This window comes from Apteryx rowi, unplaced genomic scaffold (assembly GCF_003343035.1).
Source record: "Apteryx rowi isolate R43461 unplaced genomic scaffold, aptRow1 scaffold_823, whole genome shotgun sequence".
NCBI lineage: Eukaryota > Metazoa > Chordata > Aves > Apterygiformes > Apterygidae > Apteryx > Apteryx rowi.
Window position 1 is genome coordinate 207259 of NW_020451120.1, and position 17086 is coordinate 224344.

Here is a 17086-nt window from a genome sequence, read left to right on the forward strand (position 1 = left end):
GTTGTGGCTAAAAATAATACAGGTTTAATTAGATGCAGCTTTCAAAAAAACTGAGAACAATACAGGTTTGGGGTTATTATTTGGCCTGGTTAGTTAGAGAAAGCCTGTGCAGGAATCAGAGATATATTTTGCCATGAAATTGTTAACATTGGTCTCTTATTGATGAGAAGGAAGCCCAACAGTTGCCCAAGAGCCTGGCAAAAATACCAAAACCTCAACATTGCTCAATCTGTAAAATGAAAAATAAGTTTTGACAACTCACAGCAGACATGCTGTGTCTGCAAACAAAGCAGATGAGCAACCATTGCTTTCTTGCACAGCTTGACTTTGTGCAAAGCTTTTTTGTCATATGGCAGAAAAGTATTCTAAACTTTCTCAGAATAATCCATTTAAAGTAGAGATAATTAGATTTCTTGCAAGGTGTGTATTCTCATAGTTGCTGGTTCTCTCACAGTTAATGTGGAATTTTATATGATTGTATACAGAAGCAATATGAATTCTGTAACACTAAATAAATTACTGTTTTTGAAATTCAGTATCATTGGCACCATTATGTGGTGAATATATTCCTATTAGCACCTTCTCACCCAGCTTACCTGCTTTTTCCCTGTGTAGCCAGAGCTGAAACTGTCTCCAACAGTGTTATAAGTAATTATCTGTGGAACAATATAGTAGGGCAGGTATGCAGTGATGCTTCCCCAGTATATTTCCCCCTTTCCTCCAACTTAGAGCTCAGGTGTTTCCTGAGCCAGAGGAGACAGGAAGACCTAAACTGCACAGTATAAATTGAAGCCACCATAGATACGAAAAATGTTACAACGGTCTCCTCTGTTGCGATCTTTCTTCCTTTTGTAATTACTGCTAATGTTGAATGGCTTTTGATGTTTACTGAGCACTGAACTGACGTTTTCGTAGAACTATCTGTTGTCTCAAGGTCCTGTTCCTGAGTGGCAGTGGTCAGCTGGAAAGCCTGTAATTGTAATGTGAAATAAGGATTGTGAAATTAAGGTTGTTTTATCCCCTGTGCATTGCTTTGTGTATGACTCTGCTGAATTTCGTCTGACACTTTAATCTTTAGTCACTGAGTTTCAGAAGATCCTTTTGTGATTCTTTGTAGTAAGCCCTCATCTTTATTACCCTTGATAACTTATGCATCATCAGCAGACTGTCACCTACTGTTCATTCCTTTTCCTTTTTGTCAAATAGCTGAATGTACTGATCTTAGAGCCTTGAATAACTCTACTGGTGTTTTCCTCCACTGTGAAAATTGCATTTTCTCCCGCCCTTGACTCTTAACTTTTTTTTTTTAATCCTGTAGCCACTTAGCTTTTCTAAGAGCCTTTGATGATAGTCCTTATTGACTATCTGTTAGAAGTCAGAGGACTGTATTAACCAAATCTCCTGTATCCAAATACTTCTCCAAAGAACTCTAGCAGCTAGGTGAGATGCAACCTCCCTTTACAAAATGTATGTTGGCAGTGTTCCAACCTGTCATAGTTGCCCAGGTGCCCACTACTTTACAGTTTCTGCTAGTTTGCCCAGTATGGACAACAGATGTAACAGTCTATAGGTTTCTGGATCTCCTCTGAAGCACTTGCCACTTTAAAGTCTTTAGGTAACAAGGCTGATAGGAAATTATTCACCACAGTTACTAGGTCAGCTATTTCACCCTTCAGTTGCCTTAAAATTTTTGAGTGGATATCATCTGTTCCCAGTGATTTCTTACTGTCCATTTTGTTGATGTGTTTTGTAACCACTTCTTCTAACACTTCAATTTGAGCTGTGTGTATCAAAGTCTCCTGTGAAGGTTTCTAGCTTGGGAACACCTTTCAAACTCCTTGACAGTGAACACAAGAAAAATGCTCATTTTTTTCCCCACAATGGTCATAATTTCTGTGAGTTTTTTTTTTTAATCCTGCTAATTTATTAGATTTACAATGGCAGATTTTCTCCTCCTACTCTCTATGAAAAATAATTCACTCTTAGTTATTTAAGTCTTTTACAAGTTTCTCCTCAATCATTTTTTTTGTGGGGGACATAGTGTTTTGGTATTTATACATTTAACTTACAAGTATTTGTGTTGTGTCTATGTTTGGACAGAGATTTAGTTTATGTGAAGTATGCTTTCTTGCTTTTAATAGCCTCCCACTTTTCTCCTGTCTTAAGGCTTTCTTCATAGGAAGGATTTTTATGAATAGAATTGCATTTTAGATTTTCAGAAAGCCTTTGATCTTTCCAGTACTTAAATAAGAAATTATGTGTGGCTAATTGTAAATCAAATAGGAATACTTATACTATGTGTAGAGCAATTTTCTGGATGAATTAGACCCAGGTGAGTATCTGTCAGTGTCTGATCAAACAAGCAGAAAACACTTATTTTATGGAGGACTGTATGCCCAAGTCTGTCTTAGTAATACTCCAGTATGTTTGAATTGTGTGTCACTTCAATATGAGCTATGCAGCTTCAGGGGTGGTATATATAGTGCTGACAAAGTATGGATGCAGAAGGACCATTCAGCAAACACAGTCTTCCGCAAGCTGGTTTAGCTGTTAGGGCAGAACAGCACTGCTTTCCTCATGGCCTAAATGAGAATTTCAGGCTGCTGCATTTTTTGGTGTGATTATCAGGCCAGAATGTATTGGCTTCTGGATGTGTTTGTCCCTGTATGGAAGGGCACTCGGATGACTGGCTTAAGTTAGCTGCATAACTTTCAAATAGCTAAAGTTAGGTGAGGTGATTCCCATCCACAGAGACTGACTCAGAAATACTGTGGTAGACTGTGGTTCCTCACAGCAGTCCTGTTTCCCTTTGGCAAGTTAAAAAGGCAAAACTGATCAATGAAATAAAGTAGATATTGGGAGGTTTGCCAAAAGATCTTAATCGTGTGATTGTATCACTGAAAATAATAAGAAATCATGAAATCATATGTGGAAAACAGCATCAAATCACCTTAGATTATATGAATGCCAGTTTCACAGCAGTGTTTCTCCTATCTAGGTAACTGACACAGTTTTATTAAGACGCTGGCCTTGTTAGAAGCTTACCTGCGAATCTGTCAGTTTATATGGTAGTGAGACACCTTGTTAGCCATGTGACTTTTCTAAAATGTAGAGAAAAGATTAGATGTCACTGAAGTCCTTGTTTCTGTTTCTACAAGGGCAGATAAATCACTTAATCTGCTTTAATTTTCTCATATACAAAATAGTGAAACATACTTGCCTTTGTAAAGTGCCTTGATACCTGCAAAGGAAAGGTTCTGTGCAGCAGTTGAGGACTTCCATCATTTTTATAACAGCCTTGTAGACATCCAGGAAGTGAGAACTGGGATAGAAGGTGTGCCTAAGAGCACATGGAAAAGAAAAACCTGAGGAATTCAGAGCAGTTGCATAGTTGCATTGGAGGGTGGATTTAATGAATGATCTAGCCATCATGCTCTTAACTATGTCATTTTAATTAAAAATGAAGAAAAACTGTTAGCCAAAGTTTTTCTTTTAATAAATATGAAAGCCCCCCTCCCCGTTAAGATACCTGATGAAAGCAAGGTAGAACAACAATACACAGGTTCTCAGAAAAGGATTTTTTTAAATTAAATACAAGGTTTGTTGTTTTCTTAATTCTGTATTTATTTGCCTTCCATCCTTTACTTGTATGTGATGATAAGAGATTCCATGTCACACAGGCACAGAACAACAGACCTTTATTTGCAGTGGATCCTCCAGTGAGTTACTGTAGGCCTGTGCTTTTTAAGTTAAAATTTCTTTGTTTGTTTTCTGATTCTTCATTGTGCCATTGGAGACATAAGCTATTAGAGGTGCAAGTGAAGGATAACAATGACTTTGTATGGGCAGCATTTAATATGAGACTATTTTGCCTTTGCAAGACTGTAACAACTCTATGTTACTTTATACAAGAGTTAACTGCTGTGTTAGCTGCATGTTATGTATGATACTATCCCATTAGGTGACACAGCCTAGAACTTTTTGYTGTGTGGCAATACTATCATTCTTTTGCTGGCTGCTTGGTAAACATTTGTGTGTAGCATATGAGTGGACTGCTGCATTATCCGTTGAACTGATCTGTACCCTGCCACCCACTCTTTTCACAGAGGGTGTTCAAAGTATGCTGGGTGTGCTCACCTGATGTCATGCTAATTAAATACCTACTTGATTTGTGGTAGTATCAAGGTGATTTCGTTCAGCAGATGTTACTTGCTTTGAAACAATATTGGTAAAATACTTTTTATTTCCTGTAGGCTTTCACCATCTTGTTAAATGACAAATGATCTAAAGATGCATTTCTTCTCCTCTCTGGCCTTTTTGCTAATGGTTCTTCATGTGCATGCATGTATCCTCTTCACTTCTCTCTTTCTTCCTGTTTTCCTCTTCTTACTTTCTCATACATGTCTTCTTCGATCTGAGGTGAATTTTATATTTTTTAAATGTGTATTTTATTCATTTTTACAAATGAATAAATAGATCTGTAATTCTTCTGGTTTTATGATGTGTTTGCACACTAGGACTGCACAGRTATTTCTGTACTGTCATGTTAACTCTGAGCTGGAGCTCATATTTGAATCCAAGCATCTTAGTTGTCCTCACTGCTGCCTTGTGTGGGGAGGAAGAAGAAGTCATTAACATTTGAGCTCTGCTGGTGTAGGTAGCATGGATGCAACTGGTCAAGTCACTTGGCTCTGTAAGCTCAAGTCTGAACTTGACCACAAATACCTGTATAGGCACAGTTAAGGAAAGCAAATTCAAAGCAATTCATCTCATTTGATGTTGATGGGGGAGAAAGTTAATATACCATGGGGAGGATCACAAGGAGTTCAGAGATGCATTAAGATCTGGACAGTGATGTTTATCAGGTTTTTGGAGGAGGCAGAACAGATGAAGTGAGATAAGGATACTGCTCAGAAGGAAGACATCATGGTTTCTGCTTGAAATGAAAAGGATTTGGATTGTAGGTGATGAATTTTCTACCAGAGATAAGATTCTGGCAGTTCAGGACAAGAAGATATTTGGCCAGCTGAAGAGTCTCTAAGTAGAAGCAGGGAACTATTAAATGTAATGCGGAGCATGTGACTCAGAGCATCCCTGAAATGTCTGGCAGAGGTAATTAATCCCTGCCATAGGATTAATATAAATCATTCCTTTTAGTTTTCTGAAATTGATGAGAGGTGTTCTGCTGTTGGACAGATAATAATGAAAATGCCAAAATACTTTTTTGTGAGATAATCTAACTAGTCAAAATTCAATTTTAATTATCCCTCTGTGCTGTTCTATCTTTTGGTTCTAATAGAGTTTATAGTATTCTTATGAAATCCTAGAATTAAAGGTCAGTGCCTCAATTGCCATTATATGATATGGAGTTCTTGTTGTAGTTCTTCCAGTTTTCCACCTGGAATGAGAAAGGTTACAACATGTGTGTGGGATGGACGATAATGACTCATGAAAGTAATCTGCCCTGTTGCTGTTCGCTTCATGGAGGGAAAGAAAATCATATTACTCATTGCTGGAGAGCTTTCCAGAGGACTAGATGTCCGTTCTGTATGACTAATGAGATATCCAGCATTCAGATTGTTCTTTGTAATTTGGGAAAAGTAGCAGCCATCAGAGATCAGATAAGCCAAGAGACTTTCGTTGTCCCAGGAGTACCATGGAAGACAAGTAAGAGTAGTTAAAATTACAGTGATTGTGCTAGAGGCTTTCTGCCCAGAAACTCCCTGTTAGTATGTCTGTTCCCCCTTGGTCCATAACATTATCACTATTGGAATCTCTTTCATTAGTAAATTACCTAGGGGACCTTGCAGTTACTTAATGGGGTAGCCCACTGAAGCTCTATAGTTCCATTTGTTTTGTATGCTTTTATTAGGAGAAACAGAGTGTTAGGGGCCAGGGAACTGACAAGACATTTAGACAGGCATTAAACAAAACCAGGAACTTCCAAAGAGGAAGAGAGAAGGGCAATACAAAAATGCATATAAAATCTCCATAGTAGATAGGAATCTCTGTTAAAACAGTTAAATGGTCCTGCTTGCCTTCCAAAAACACTGTTACTTAAGCTTGCATRGAGTTGTTCCTGGTTATAAATCTATGTCAGATGCCACTTCCAGATGCAAAAAAGAAAACAGAGAAAAGAAGGAGATAGAAGATAGGAAGAAGCATGACTGTACTATAAATGAGTATGAGAATTACTCTAGCCTTCATTATCTTCTCTACAAAATTATAGTTTAAATATAAAAGAAGAGTAGAAAAGAAAACAGACTTGCTCATCAGAACAAATTGCTTCAATTAAAGCTACAGTGATTGGCCTGAGTTGATTGCTCTGTGGTTTTGCAGAGTGGACTCATCTGAACTGCTTGTTAAACTAATTACATTTGTCACAATATTTTGGTACCAGGAGTAGAGCAATGTTTACTTTCACAGCTACCTGATATGGTTCTTTACATCTAAAGTTTAATTTTTTTTTTTTTTGCATTGATATACAAAATATCATATAGAAGAATTTTAACGTGTTTGCTCAGCAGTGTCTCTGAATCATTTCAAGATGTTCTCTCAATAACTTGTCTTTGCTTCAGTTGGTTCAGATTTTGGATTGTGTTGTAGGTGCTTTTTTTTTGTTCTTAGTTATAAGTTATATAACAACAGGGTTTTTTTCTGTTCTGAGTAAGCGTATTCTTTTCTCCTCCTATTCCGCTGATTTTCATAAAAGGCATACTTATCAGAGATACTAATTTAGCTCAGCTAGTAGAGACTCCTCTTTTTTAATGTACATGTGTCAAGTTTTAAGCTGTGATGTCCATTTTAAGGGTGATTAGTCATTGAAGCCCGTGGCTGCCACTGCTCAGTTTGGTCGTGGTATGAAGCCTGATATCTTCATTAGAAAGAGTGGTGGGTGGTAATGGACTTGGTTCCTACAAATCTGTAGAACAGAGCTTCTTATGGAGGTAGAATCCATTTTTATTTCCGTTTCATTCATTTACTCCAAATTTTAAAGAAGGCATTTTCTTGTGGCAGTGTTAAGCAAATGTGTTAAGCAATCTTTTTTCAGTTTAAAAACCTCATTTTAGTTGTATATTAAATATATGTGTAATAACTAAAACTAGTTGGTGAATTCATCTTAAACTTAATGAAGTTGTCAGTCTCAGTCAAGCATATGTTGTCATGTTAAGAAAAAATGATTTATCAGACTGAATCACAGACAGAATAAAGCAGTTTCTCTTAAAACAGAAACCAAACCATGAAAAATATAATAATGTTTAGGTGTGTTTTCTTATAACAGACATGGATTCCAAGCTGTGGATAGCATTTGCACTTCTTATTTTCTTGTGGGATTAGAATTTTTACTTGAAATCCTATAAACTTTCAGTCTCTTTTTCAATACTGAAGTACAATATTATACCATTCCCTTTGCTTTTTTTCTGTTCTGTAGGCTAGCCTTTGGATAGGATGTTTTTCCACCTCCAGTAAATAAAAGAAATAGCTCACAGGTATATTTTATTTCCATTGCATGATAACTGTTACATTTCAGCATGCACACACCAAGATTTCAGCAGATGGTGGCAAATGGTGGGCTCCCCACATGTCTTTTAAGGCCAGACACAGAAGGAGTACTTAAAAAAAAATTAATTAGAAAGAAATAACTGTGGCTTACTGTTCTGATTAGTATTTGAGAGAGATTCCTCAAAAGAAATGTTTCAACACCCATCAAGAACATTTCCAGGGATTTGTTCTCAATTCAGAAAACACCTAGCAGGTTTTATACCACAAAAAAGTACCTTCCAACTGGAATAAAAACTAGAATAGGATAATCTATAATTTTCTGCTTGCTGCCCACTCACTTCCTTTTTAAAAGAAATGACTCATTTTCTGGGTCCCAGAGCATCAGGTACAAAATTGTCGCTGGGCGGATCAGGAAAGATGGACAGGATATTAGAACAATTTGTGACATCAGTCCATGAGAAAGATCAGCAGTTGGAATCCAGGCAGTCTCACTTGCAAGTCTGAAAGCAGTCTGATCACGTTAGGGAAATGGGATGGAAAACAGTTGCTAGTTCTCCCCATGTTCCCTCTGAGGATATTGATTTTTATAGGAGATCAAAGAAATTTATTAACAATTACTAGGAGAGTGCAGGTTGTGATATTCGTAACTGCCTGGAAGCGGCTACCAGAATTTCATCTCAGTGAAGGTCTGGAGGGATGAGCATTTGAAGTGAGCCATGTTTTCCTGTGGTTCAACTCCTGTTGAAGTTGGAGATAACTGTTAATGAAGTGGTCCTAACTGACACTACCCTGTTAATGAATGAGAAATAAGTGGAATGGAAACTTGCTCATGCATGATAACTCAGGGTAGAGAAGTACAGAACATGGTGGTCAATTTTGAGATAAAAGTATGTTTTTATTTCTGCTAAGGACAATTTCAATCATCTCCTTGACTGCTTTGCGTTGCTTAGGTAGTGGGCTTGTAAGACAGTCAGAGACTATGAACTGTATTGTTGTTTGGACAATCTCAAGGGGTAGGTGTTTGCTAACCCCTATATTTTCTCTGTGACTGGGGTTCTTGATGAAGAGAGCACCAGACTTGGTCTCTCTCTCTAGGTTGTTTCCTCTGCTCTGGAATGCTGAGAGAACCTCCTTTCTCTGATACATTTCATGTGGATTTAACTGAATTTGATAAGGGAATTATACCTAGCAATTTCAGTTGGAGAAGTCCCCCTAAAAGGCACTAACAGAGTTTTGATTTTGAATAGATGTACGCGGCAAGGTAAGGTTTTCTCCTAGCTGCAGATGTCCTAATCCTTCTGAAATGAAATCAGTGAGTATTAGGTCATTAATTATAATGTCAGCTGGACCAGTCCAAAGTCTGCAAATGCTCATCCACTTAATTTTATTTATTTGGGTCTGTGGCAAATCTTGCACTTACTGGCATGGCATGACCAGCACTCCAGTGTATTTCTTATAGSTAGCACTGTCTAAGCTTGTTCCCTTTGCTAACACTAACAGTCTGAAAATGTCTTCTTAATCAAGTCTTTAAGCTGACTCTAGGATGCTTGACTGGAATAACTTGAATGAGTTCCGAAATKCTGTTAAGCAATATTTATATGGGCTTTGCATATCGACATCTCCATTAACTTTCTCAGTTCACTGTGCTGTGGTTATGAATGAGTAAGCACTGTTTGAAAAAGGAGCACACCCTTGGTGTTTTGTCTGAAGGAAATGTTACAAAACATTCCGTACCAGAATTTCTGCTTCTCCAAGCAGAATCCTTCTTAGAGAGTTTTTAGACTTTAATTAAATAAATGCTGTAGGGCAGTAACTTAATTCTAGAATAAGAAATAAAATTCTGGTAAGAGGAATGTCCAAACTAGAAAATGGCTGACAGTAACATGCTATTGGATGGTCATTAAGATTTAAAAAAAAAAACTGAAAACCCTACAAGGAGTCCAGTTACTTGGGGCATGAGGTCATGCAGGTTAATTTCCAGATTTTAAGAAATATAAGCTGAAATTTGTTGGAATATTTGRGTGCCATGCTATAGTTCAGTGAAGAGAGCAGAGGGCAGGATTTTTCATACTGGTTACTCATGTAACTGTGTAGCTGCATGAATCAGCTATTGCTGATTTCTGCTTTGAGCTTATACATGATGGTGCTCATCTTTCTGAAAACAAACATTATTTCAATCAAAGTAAAGGAACACTGAGTGGTCTGACATTTTCAAGTGGCTTTATGGCAATTAGCGAGACTCTGGAGGGCTGAGTGCTTCAGACAAGAGGGCAATGATGTGGTTTACTTGGAACGCAAAGCTTTGGGGGACAGGGGAGTAAATAACTTCTGTCCCGTGTGGTGGTGTCACACACTTAGTGTTGGGGATTCTGGCAGATGTGTGATCCATGCACATTCTTTCAATAATTGCCAATGCTAAATCCCTGATTTTGAATGAATGGGGAAAGAGCATCTTTTGTATTTACTTATCAAGTTGGAAGCTGTCAGCACTGCTCTTACTGTTGCATCTGTCTTTTTTTTTTTCTTAAACACTTTTGTACTTTTGTTTCTGTAATGTCACTTTAGCCATCCCATTTGTTGGTGGCTGAGCCTGTTTACTGGTGAACTTAATTTGCTTGAAACAGATCAGCCTGAATCTAGCAGGTATTGATTAATCCTTCAAGGAAATGATTCAAGAGTCAATAAGTGAATGGGTTCCTCTAGGCTGAGTCCTTGCCAGTTTGTGTTGCTGTTTTCTTTCCACAGCTGCACTCAGCAGGGAGTAATTTTCAGCAGGACCTGCTGCTGTATTCCCTGCTCCCATCAGCTTTCCCTCTGCACACCTCTTGTGTGCTCAGAGCCTTAGAGCTTCTGGTCAGTGTTCAATTAATCTTTAGGGTCAGCGCTTCTCCTGATGCTTTGATCAGCATGTTAAATAGTGATTTCTTTCAGCAGTGGCAAATTGTTTGTTCACCAGGCAATGCGGATTATGTGGAGTAAAAAGGCAGAAAAACCTAAAAACCTACTTCCAAGGCTGATTTACCAAGTAGTTATTCAAATCAAGGGATCAGTTCAGTGTCAAGACAGTGCACTGTGGCTGTTAAGTAGTGCTGGGTGAAAATGCTAAAATACTGCATCTACCCCCTCTGTGTGCTGTAACCCTCTCTGAGTGTAGATAACTCAAGCATGGCTGGCTGCTCAGTGGCACGCTCCCCTCCTGAAACACCATTCTCAGCTGGACTCACTTCTAGCTGGTAGGCAGGAACAAAGATTTGAGATTTGGGTTTCAAAGGCAGAGGAAGGAAAATCTCTGTCTTTCCGCAAAAAAAAAAAAAGAAAAAAAAAAAGTTTTAACGCCACCCTCCCCTTTCCCCCAATTCCAAGATAGATGTGTTCTTCAAAATGGCATTGCAAGATGTGAGGCGAAACAAAGACAAATTTTAATGGTCCTGGGGACATTAGCAAAATGACATGTGGTGGGTTTCCAGGGGCTTGGCTTCTGTATGTTGTGTCTGGGCTTGAGAGGTTTTCTCATTTGCTTTTATGAGTTTTCTAATAAAAATGAAACAATCCAGGCAGTAGATTTCCGAAGGAACGTTGCATTTCATGGATGGTTAAAGCCACTGTTCATCAGTAGTGTGATTTAATGCCAATCAGACTACTTTATATCTAGAATGTGCTTTGTGTTATGTCAGAGTGATTCATTATCTGTTTCATGTTGGCTGTCTGCTGTGTAATATGTGTGATCCCTGTAAAATCCCTGCGGTGTTAGCGGTTTTCAGAGATTGGGGCAAGGAAGATGTAATTAATTCCTCGCCTCTTGTACCCTCCTTCCTGATGCTCGTGTTGCTTGTGGTGCCCTGTTGTTCAGTGCTGTTCTCTGCTCTTTGAAGAACTAATGCTTTGTAAGAGATGATTCATTCTGTGGCAGGAAGCATAAGCTCTAAGGTCTTTGAAGAACTTGCTCAGTAGCACAGTTGTTTAAAATAACCACCACTTGAAAATTCATATTTTATCTGATCAAAAAAATTCTGTAAAATATGGCAAAATTTCCCATAATGTGAGTTGGCTTTCTGATGCTCATTACTGTTCTTTGGCAGTAGGGTTGCAGTGCCACTTTGCTTTTGGAAGCTTCTTAGCACAGACTTTGTTGCAGAAGAATTCACATAATAAATAAACATTGTGGGTTGTGCTGTGATAGCTGCTGAAGTGGARCAGAGCCACAGAGCATATCAAAAAGGAAGAGTCAGAGTAGCCCTGAGGCATTAATTCATACAAACTCCTTTCCTCACCAAGTCACAAAAATTATTATTTGAAGCCTTGCCCATTCTCTTAAAATAAACCTAAAAATCTTGGGGAAGACAGAGAGCTAGTTTATAATGCAGCTATCAAAGAACAACAAAACATGAACGTGAAAACAACATAGCCACACACAATAGGTTGCTTGATGTTTAAACTCAGTACAGCTCTTTTCTCGGCAGAAAATCTGCCATTGATAGAAATAAGATTGGACAGTTGTATCATACAGTGTTTCTTAAAAGATACCTCAGTCAAGACATTAGCAGACATTAATGCAAGTTTTAAGGGTTGGGCCTTCTTCCAAGTGTGTGCCCCTGGCCACACTAACGTAACTGTTGAGACAGGGAAGAAGGTCTTCTGGAAGGCAAAGACTAATTGGGAGAAGTGCCCAAATTCTTCCCTAAGAGCCCGCTCCTGTAATGGGAATTTTGTTGGACTCTCAACCTTGCACTGGGCTCTGACCTGAAGGGTGGGAGATGCCCTTGGCGGAGCAGATGAAGCTGTGGTTTCGCATGCCGGCCACGTTCCAGGCTGTTTTCTAGAGCTGGAGGGGGGACTCACGAGCATCCCGTGTTTGTTTTGTGCCTACTGGAAGAAGGAAGCGCAGAGCTGAGAGTGTAGCTGTAGCCTGTTCAAACTGGTACATCCTACTTAATGAACAGGAGACCATCTATTTGCGAACTGACGTTTTTGAGTCTTCCTGATGAGCACTTTTAAGCACAATAACTTAGTGAAATCTGCTATGGACTGCATGCACTGGGCCCTTTGATTTAGGGCCAGTGGTCTAATGACAGAGTCTAAGAATTGAGCRGCGCCTCGCAGGAAGTTACCCTCCCTCATCTTTTGCCTATGCTTCCTTCTATTTTGTGGCGTTGCTATCAGCATGTTTTGATACAGAGAAGATCTTAGCTCAGCAAATACTGAAAGGCAAGAAAATGGTCTAAGTTTTTTYTAAGAAGGAGGTAAAAAAGAGATATGGATATTATCAGGGTTTAGTTAGCAAAGTTAGACCAAAACTTTCTATCCAGAATTTTTAATAAGAGAAGTCTAAAGCTGAGGTCAGTGGACAGTATTTGGACTTTTGAGAATGAGGGGATATCAGATCTTGACTTTAGCCTCCAAATTTAAAAAATCTCAATCCTTATGGTCTTTCTTGTCAGCTGCAAATATTCACTAGGCAGCCATTAAATGAGAATTTTCATAATTGGAAAAGAAGTATATACTTAAAGACTGGAAAGCTGTTTGTCACCACTTCAGTCCCCATTTGACAGAAAACAGGAGCATGACTTTAAGGTTATCTGTAGTCTGGGTACAGGCAAGTAAACAATACCTCATAGAAAACATGTGCTTGATTTCAGGTGGACTGAGTGTATTCCACTCTGTCATATACATTCTAACTGCTTCTGAAGTTCTGTGCATTTTTTTAATGTAACGTTGGCCACTGGTGTGAAAGAAAAGTGAAAGTAAGTGGAAGGATATAAAATAAAAGTAAACAATCTCGTTATTTTTGGAGTAATATGGATTCAGTGAGTGTTTTCTTTGAGTTTTTTGGGGGGAGTTATGTGGGATTTTTTTTTTCAGTTGAAAATGGTGCATGGTCCTCACCTTCGTGTTTTTGGGAGGTAATTAGAGGATTTGTAATCTTCTGCTGGTTTGATCACAACTTCTGCTCATGACATTTTATAATGAGTATATAGCTTATAAATAACATTTTGAAGGTATGAGGTTATACAGAGATAATTGCACAGCTGAAATACATTGGCAAAAGGCCAAAGGCTAAGCACCTTCCACCGTCCCTTCCAAATTGAATAACTTCACTTTATGAAGTGTATCATCAGAAATTGTTTTTATTACTCCCAGAGGGCAAATTAAGGTTAATAAAAATCCAATTCCAGACTATCCATATATGTGAACATTTGTATTTTTAGAACCTTTCTTTGTCAATTGCATTCCTCACCGGGTGTATGTATGCAAATACAAGCATGTAGGTTGTTATTTCAGCTTATGTGTTTCTACCATTCTGAATGATTTTTCATCTCTGCAGCAGACTTTCTCTAAATATAATTGAGAGACCCGGCGCGATTTTCAAACTGAGCAAAACTAAATGTAGTCCTTTCATCAAGCAATTGTTTGTCATATCCACTTACTGCCACCATCTTGGAATCCATTTGACCCGTGTGGCAACCATTTGCCTCATATTCTTCAGTCCACAAAACCACTATCTAAGTATGCTCTTTGTTAAAAGTTGAAGTGTCGTCTTCGAACAAGGCAACCTGATATTCTGTGGATTCTTCAGCAATCTAAGGAAACCTTTTAGTAAAGGAGAATTAGAAGGGAAAGTTCATCCTTACTCTCACTGTCATAAATTAGTTACGTATGTCRTCTGAAATAGTACCACACAATATGTTCAAGTCACCTCTTCTAGTACTCTGCTTTTTTGATGTTGGATTAGAGTCTTGCTGCAAACGTTTTCTTCTCTTACTCCTCACTCTGGTGCCCCATGCCCTCCTCCTCTCCCTTCTCCCCCCAAAAGTGGACTTGCCCTAAGACAGCTGTTTCTGCCTCTCAGTGTAAGAAACAACATTAGTATATAAAGAACAATATACGGACAAATAAAAGAACGGGGCTAATGTATACTAATATTTACCCAGGATAATCTGTCAGCCTCTATCAGTCTGTGGTGCAGGGATTTACTATATGACAGGTGGAGTCTTTATTACCTTTTGGTGGATTTTTTTACTTCCATGAATTTACCAATTTAAAAAAATCTATGCAAACTTTTAGCACCCATAATACCTTGTGACAGAATCAGCCCATTTCTAGCATTTTGATTTTTTTTGCAGTTTTTTTTTCTCCATCCAAAACAATTAAGGAACTCATAAATTGCTTTTGTTGATCTTAACATTCAATGAAAATGTTTCACTCATACTCTTCCTCCAAGCATTCCTAATTATGACCTTGCTTTGCCTTTCCTAATGCTTTGTTCTCATTATTGTGACTTTAATACACTGAGTATATTAATTAACTAAATAATGTTACCATTTATGTATCTATGCAGGCTGTTGTATGATTGTTGCATATTTTCTTTATTTGTTGGACAAAAGAGTATTTAAACAATTTTCCTCTAAAGGTCATTGACATGCCAGAACACAATCCTGGAGATATGGGTGGAACAATGAGACTGGGGAAGAGGAGGACTGTTTTTAAAACACAAAATTCTGTTTTAAGTAAGTTATGGTTTTGCTGTTATCACTCACCTTTTGGATAGGAACTCTAACATGCCAAAGCAAAAATGCCAAAGCACTTTTTGTCAAAGGACCAGAGCCTCAAACAAGCTGTTGGATGACAGGTTTTCCGAGCTTGTTCGTTCTGATCCTCTTTCATATACGTTTACCCTGGACAAGAATGAAAAGGAATAAATGAGAGGTACCTGGAAGTCCCAGTAAAAAAGTGAGTTAGGACTTGATATGTTACATTGCTTTAAATAAGCAATGAGACTGTTCAGATAACTGAAATAAGTTTTAAGTAAATAGTTTTAATTTTAATACTTCATTATTTTCATAGGAAGGTCAGAGTGTAAGGAAATACTAGGGATATGTCTCTTCTCAGGTTTCCTTCTGATTTTCTTTGAGTTGATAGGACATATAAGTGATGCATCATAAGAACAGTCATGTTTGTCAGAGCAATGGTCTATCAAGCACACCATCTTATCCCTAGCAATATCTAAAAGCAGATGCTTGTGAAGGACTATGGGAACAGGACATGCATGCAGCAATACTTCCTTAGTATATTCTTGCAGTAAATTCAGTGTCCAGTAATTTGCAGTTAGGACTTCCTGAGATGTAGAGAGTAACTTTGTGCTTAATGGAGTCTGATGGATAATTTTTATTAAATTAATCTAATTGGTTTTTAATCTATGCAAACTTTCAGTATCTGCATTTTCTCCCGGGARTTCTGCATTTGTGTGTGTTGTGTGAGGATGTATCTATCTGTTTTTGTTTGCTTTGAGCCTGCTTCCCAGCTATTTTGTTTGATGTCCCTATTTCTTACATTAGAGCTGTTTCTTCTATTGAATTAAGATACAGCCATCATCATGCTGTACCTTCTGCTATCTCCAGTGTGAACCAGAGCTTCCTGTTTCTTGGAGCTTCATTGCGAATCATTCCCTAGGATTGTCAGTATACCTCAGCCTTAAACATCATCTAGTCTCGTGACCTTAGTCCTCGTCTTGTTTTGACAATATTTGCTGGTCTGTATCCTAATAACAGTCAGGCCCTGCTTATCTCCAGTCTCTGACCCTGCACTGTTCTGGGCCTAACCCAGCCCTGGAAACAGTCTTGTTTTGAGAAAGAAAATTATTTGTTGTAGGAAATGAAAGGAAAATTATTTGCTGTAGCAGAAAACTTCAAAAGGCAAATTAGAGCAACCACAGCATAGAACAAATGATTCCGTTTGAGCTATATGTATTTTAAAATTGCAGCAATATTTGATTCAAGTACCCTATTAACAGGCCTATTTTTACAGTAGTAATATAAGCAGTACTAAAAATGTATAAAATACAGTTTCTTATCCATGAACAGGTATGGGTATATGTCCTGTATTACTCTGCCTCTGACATTGATCTGAGTTATTAATATATTTAGCTTTGTTGAACTTATGAAAAGTATCCTTCTGATCTTAAAAAATTGCATCTACTTTGTCAGGAGACCAAAGTGTAAAACATATGCATGTTTAATGAAAAATCTGCCTTTATACAGAATGTCTTTGATAGTGATCTGACTGGCACAGATGACAGTTCACCTAGGTGTGATATACATATCACAATGTCCATTCTTTCATTTTTGCTTTACTGTAATCATTCTGTGTCCTTACTACTTAATAGAAAAAGTTAATTAAAAAATTACAACATATTGTAATTCTTGACCGTTATTGTGAGTTGTGTGGATGACAATATTTGTGAAAGGCTTGTAGAAAGCTTGGATAATCTACTCAGGAAACCTCATTCCTGTTCCTAATGCTTTACAACTTGAATGTAAATTTTGTTTTTTAAAAAGTGATTCATTAAGATTAACACATTTATCTCTTTTCATAAGGCTACAATACTATCACACTGCAATTCTGGAGATTTTTTTTCAGTTCCAGTTTTTCTACCAACCCCTAAACAAGACAGTAGTCTTAGTGACACTGGGATAAACTGAGAGCAGGGTATAGACTGTTACTTTAAGTGAGAGCTATATTAAAATTCCATTTTAGTGCACATCTCAAACTCACTCTTTGTTGGTGGACAGTGTAGTCTTCCATATTA

The 17086-nt window shown here is 37.9% G+C and overlaps 1 protein-coding gene across 13 annotated transcripts in view; it reads left to right on the forward strand.

Annotated features, from left to right (window-relative positions):
• Positions 1-17086, forward strand: part of CTPS2 (CTP synthase 2) — a 79140-nt gene that overhangs the window by 43750 nt on the left and 18304 nt on the right. For all 13 annotated transcript variants that reach the window (XR_003257475.1, XR_003257478.1, XR_003257476.1 and 10 more), the window contains one exon: positions 14912-15008. Coding sequence is in view for 8 of the 13 variants with exons in the window: in XM_026089603.1 (XP_025945388.1) it covers positions 14912-15008 (97 nt within the window). In the remaining 5 variants the exon portion in view is untranslated. The remainder of the gene's footprint in view (positions 1-14911; positions 15009-17086) is intronic.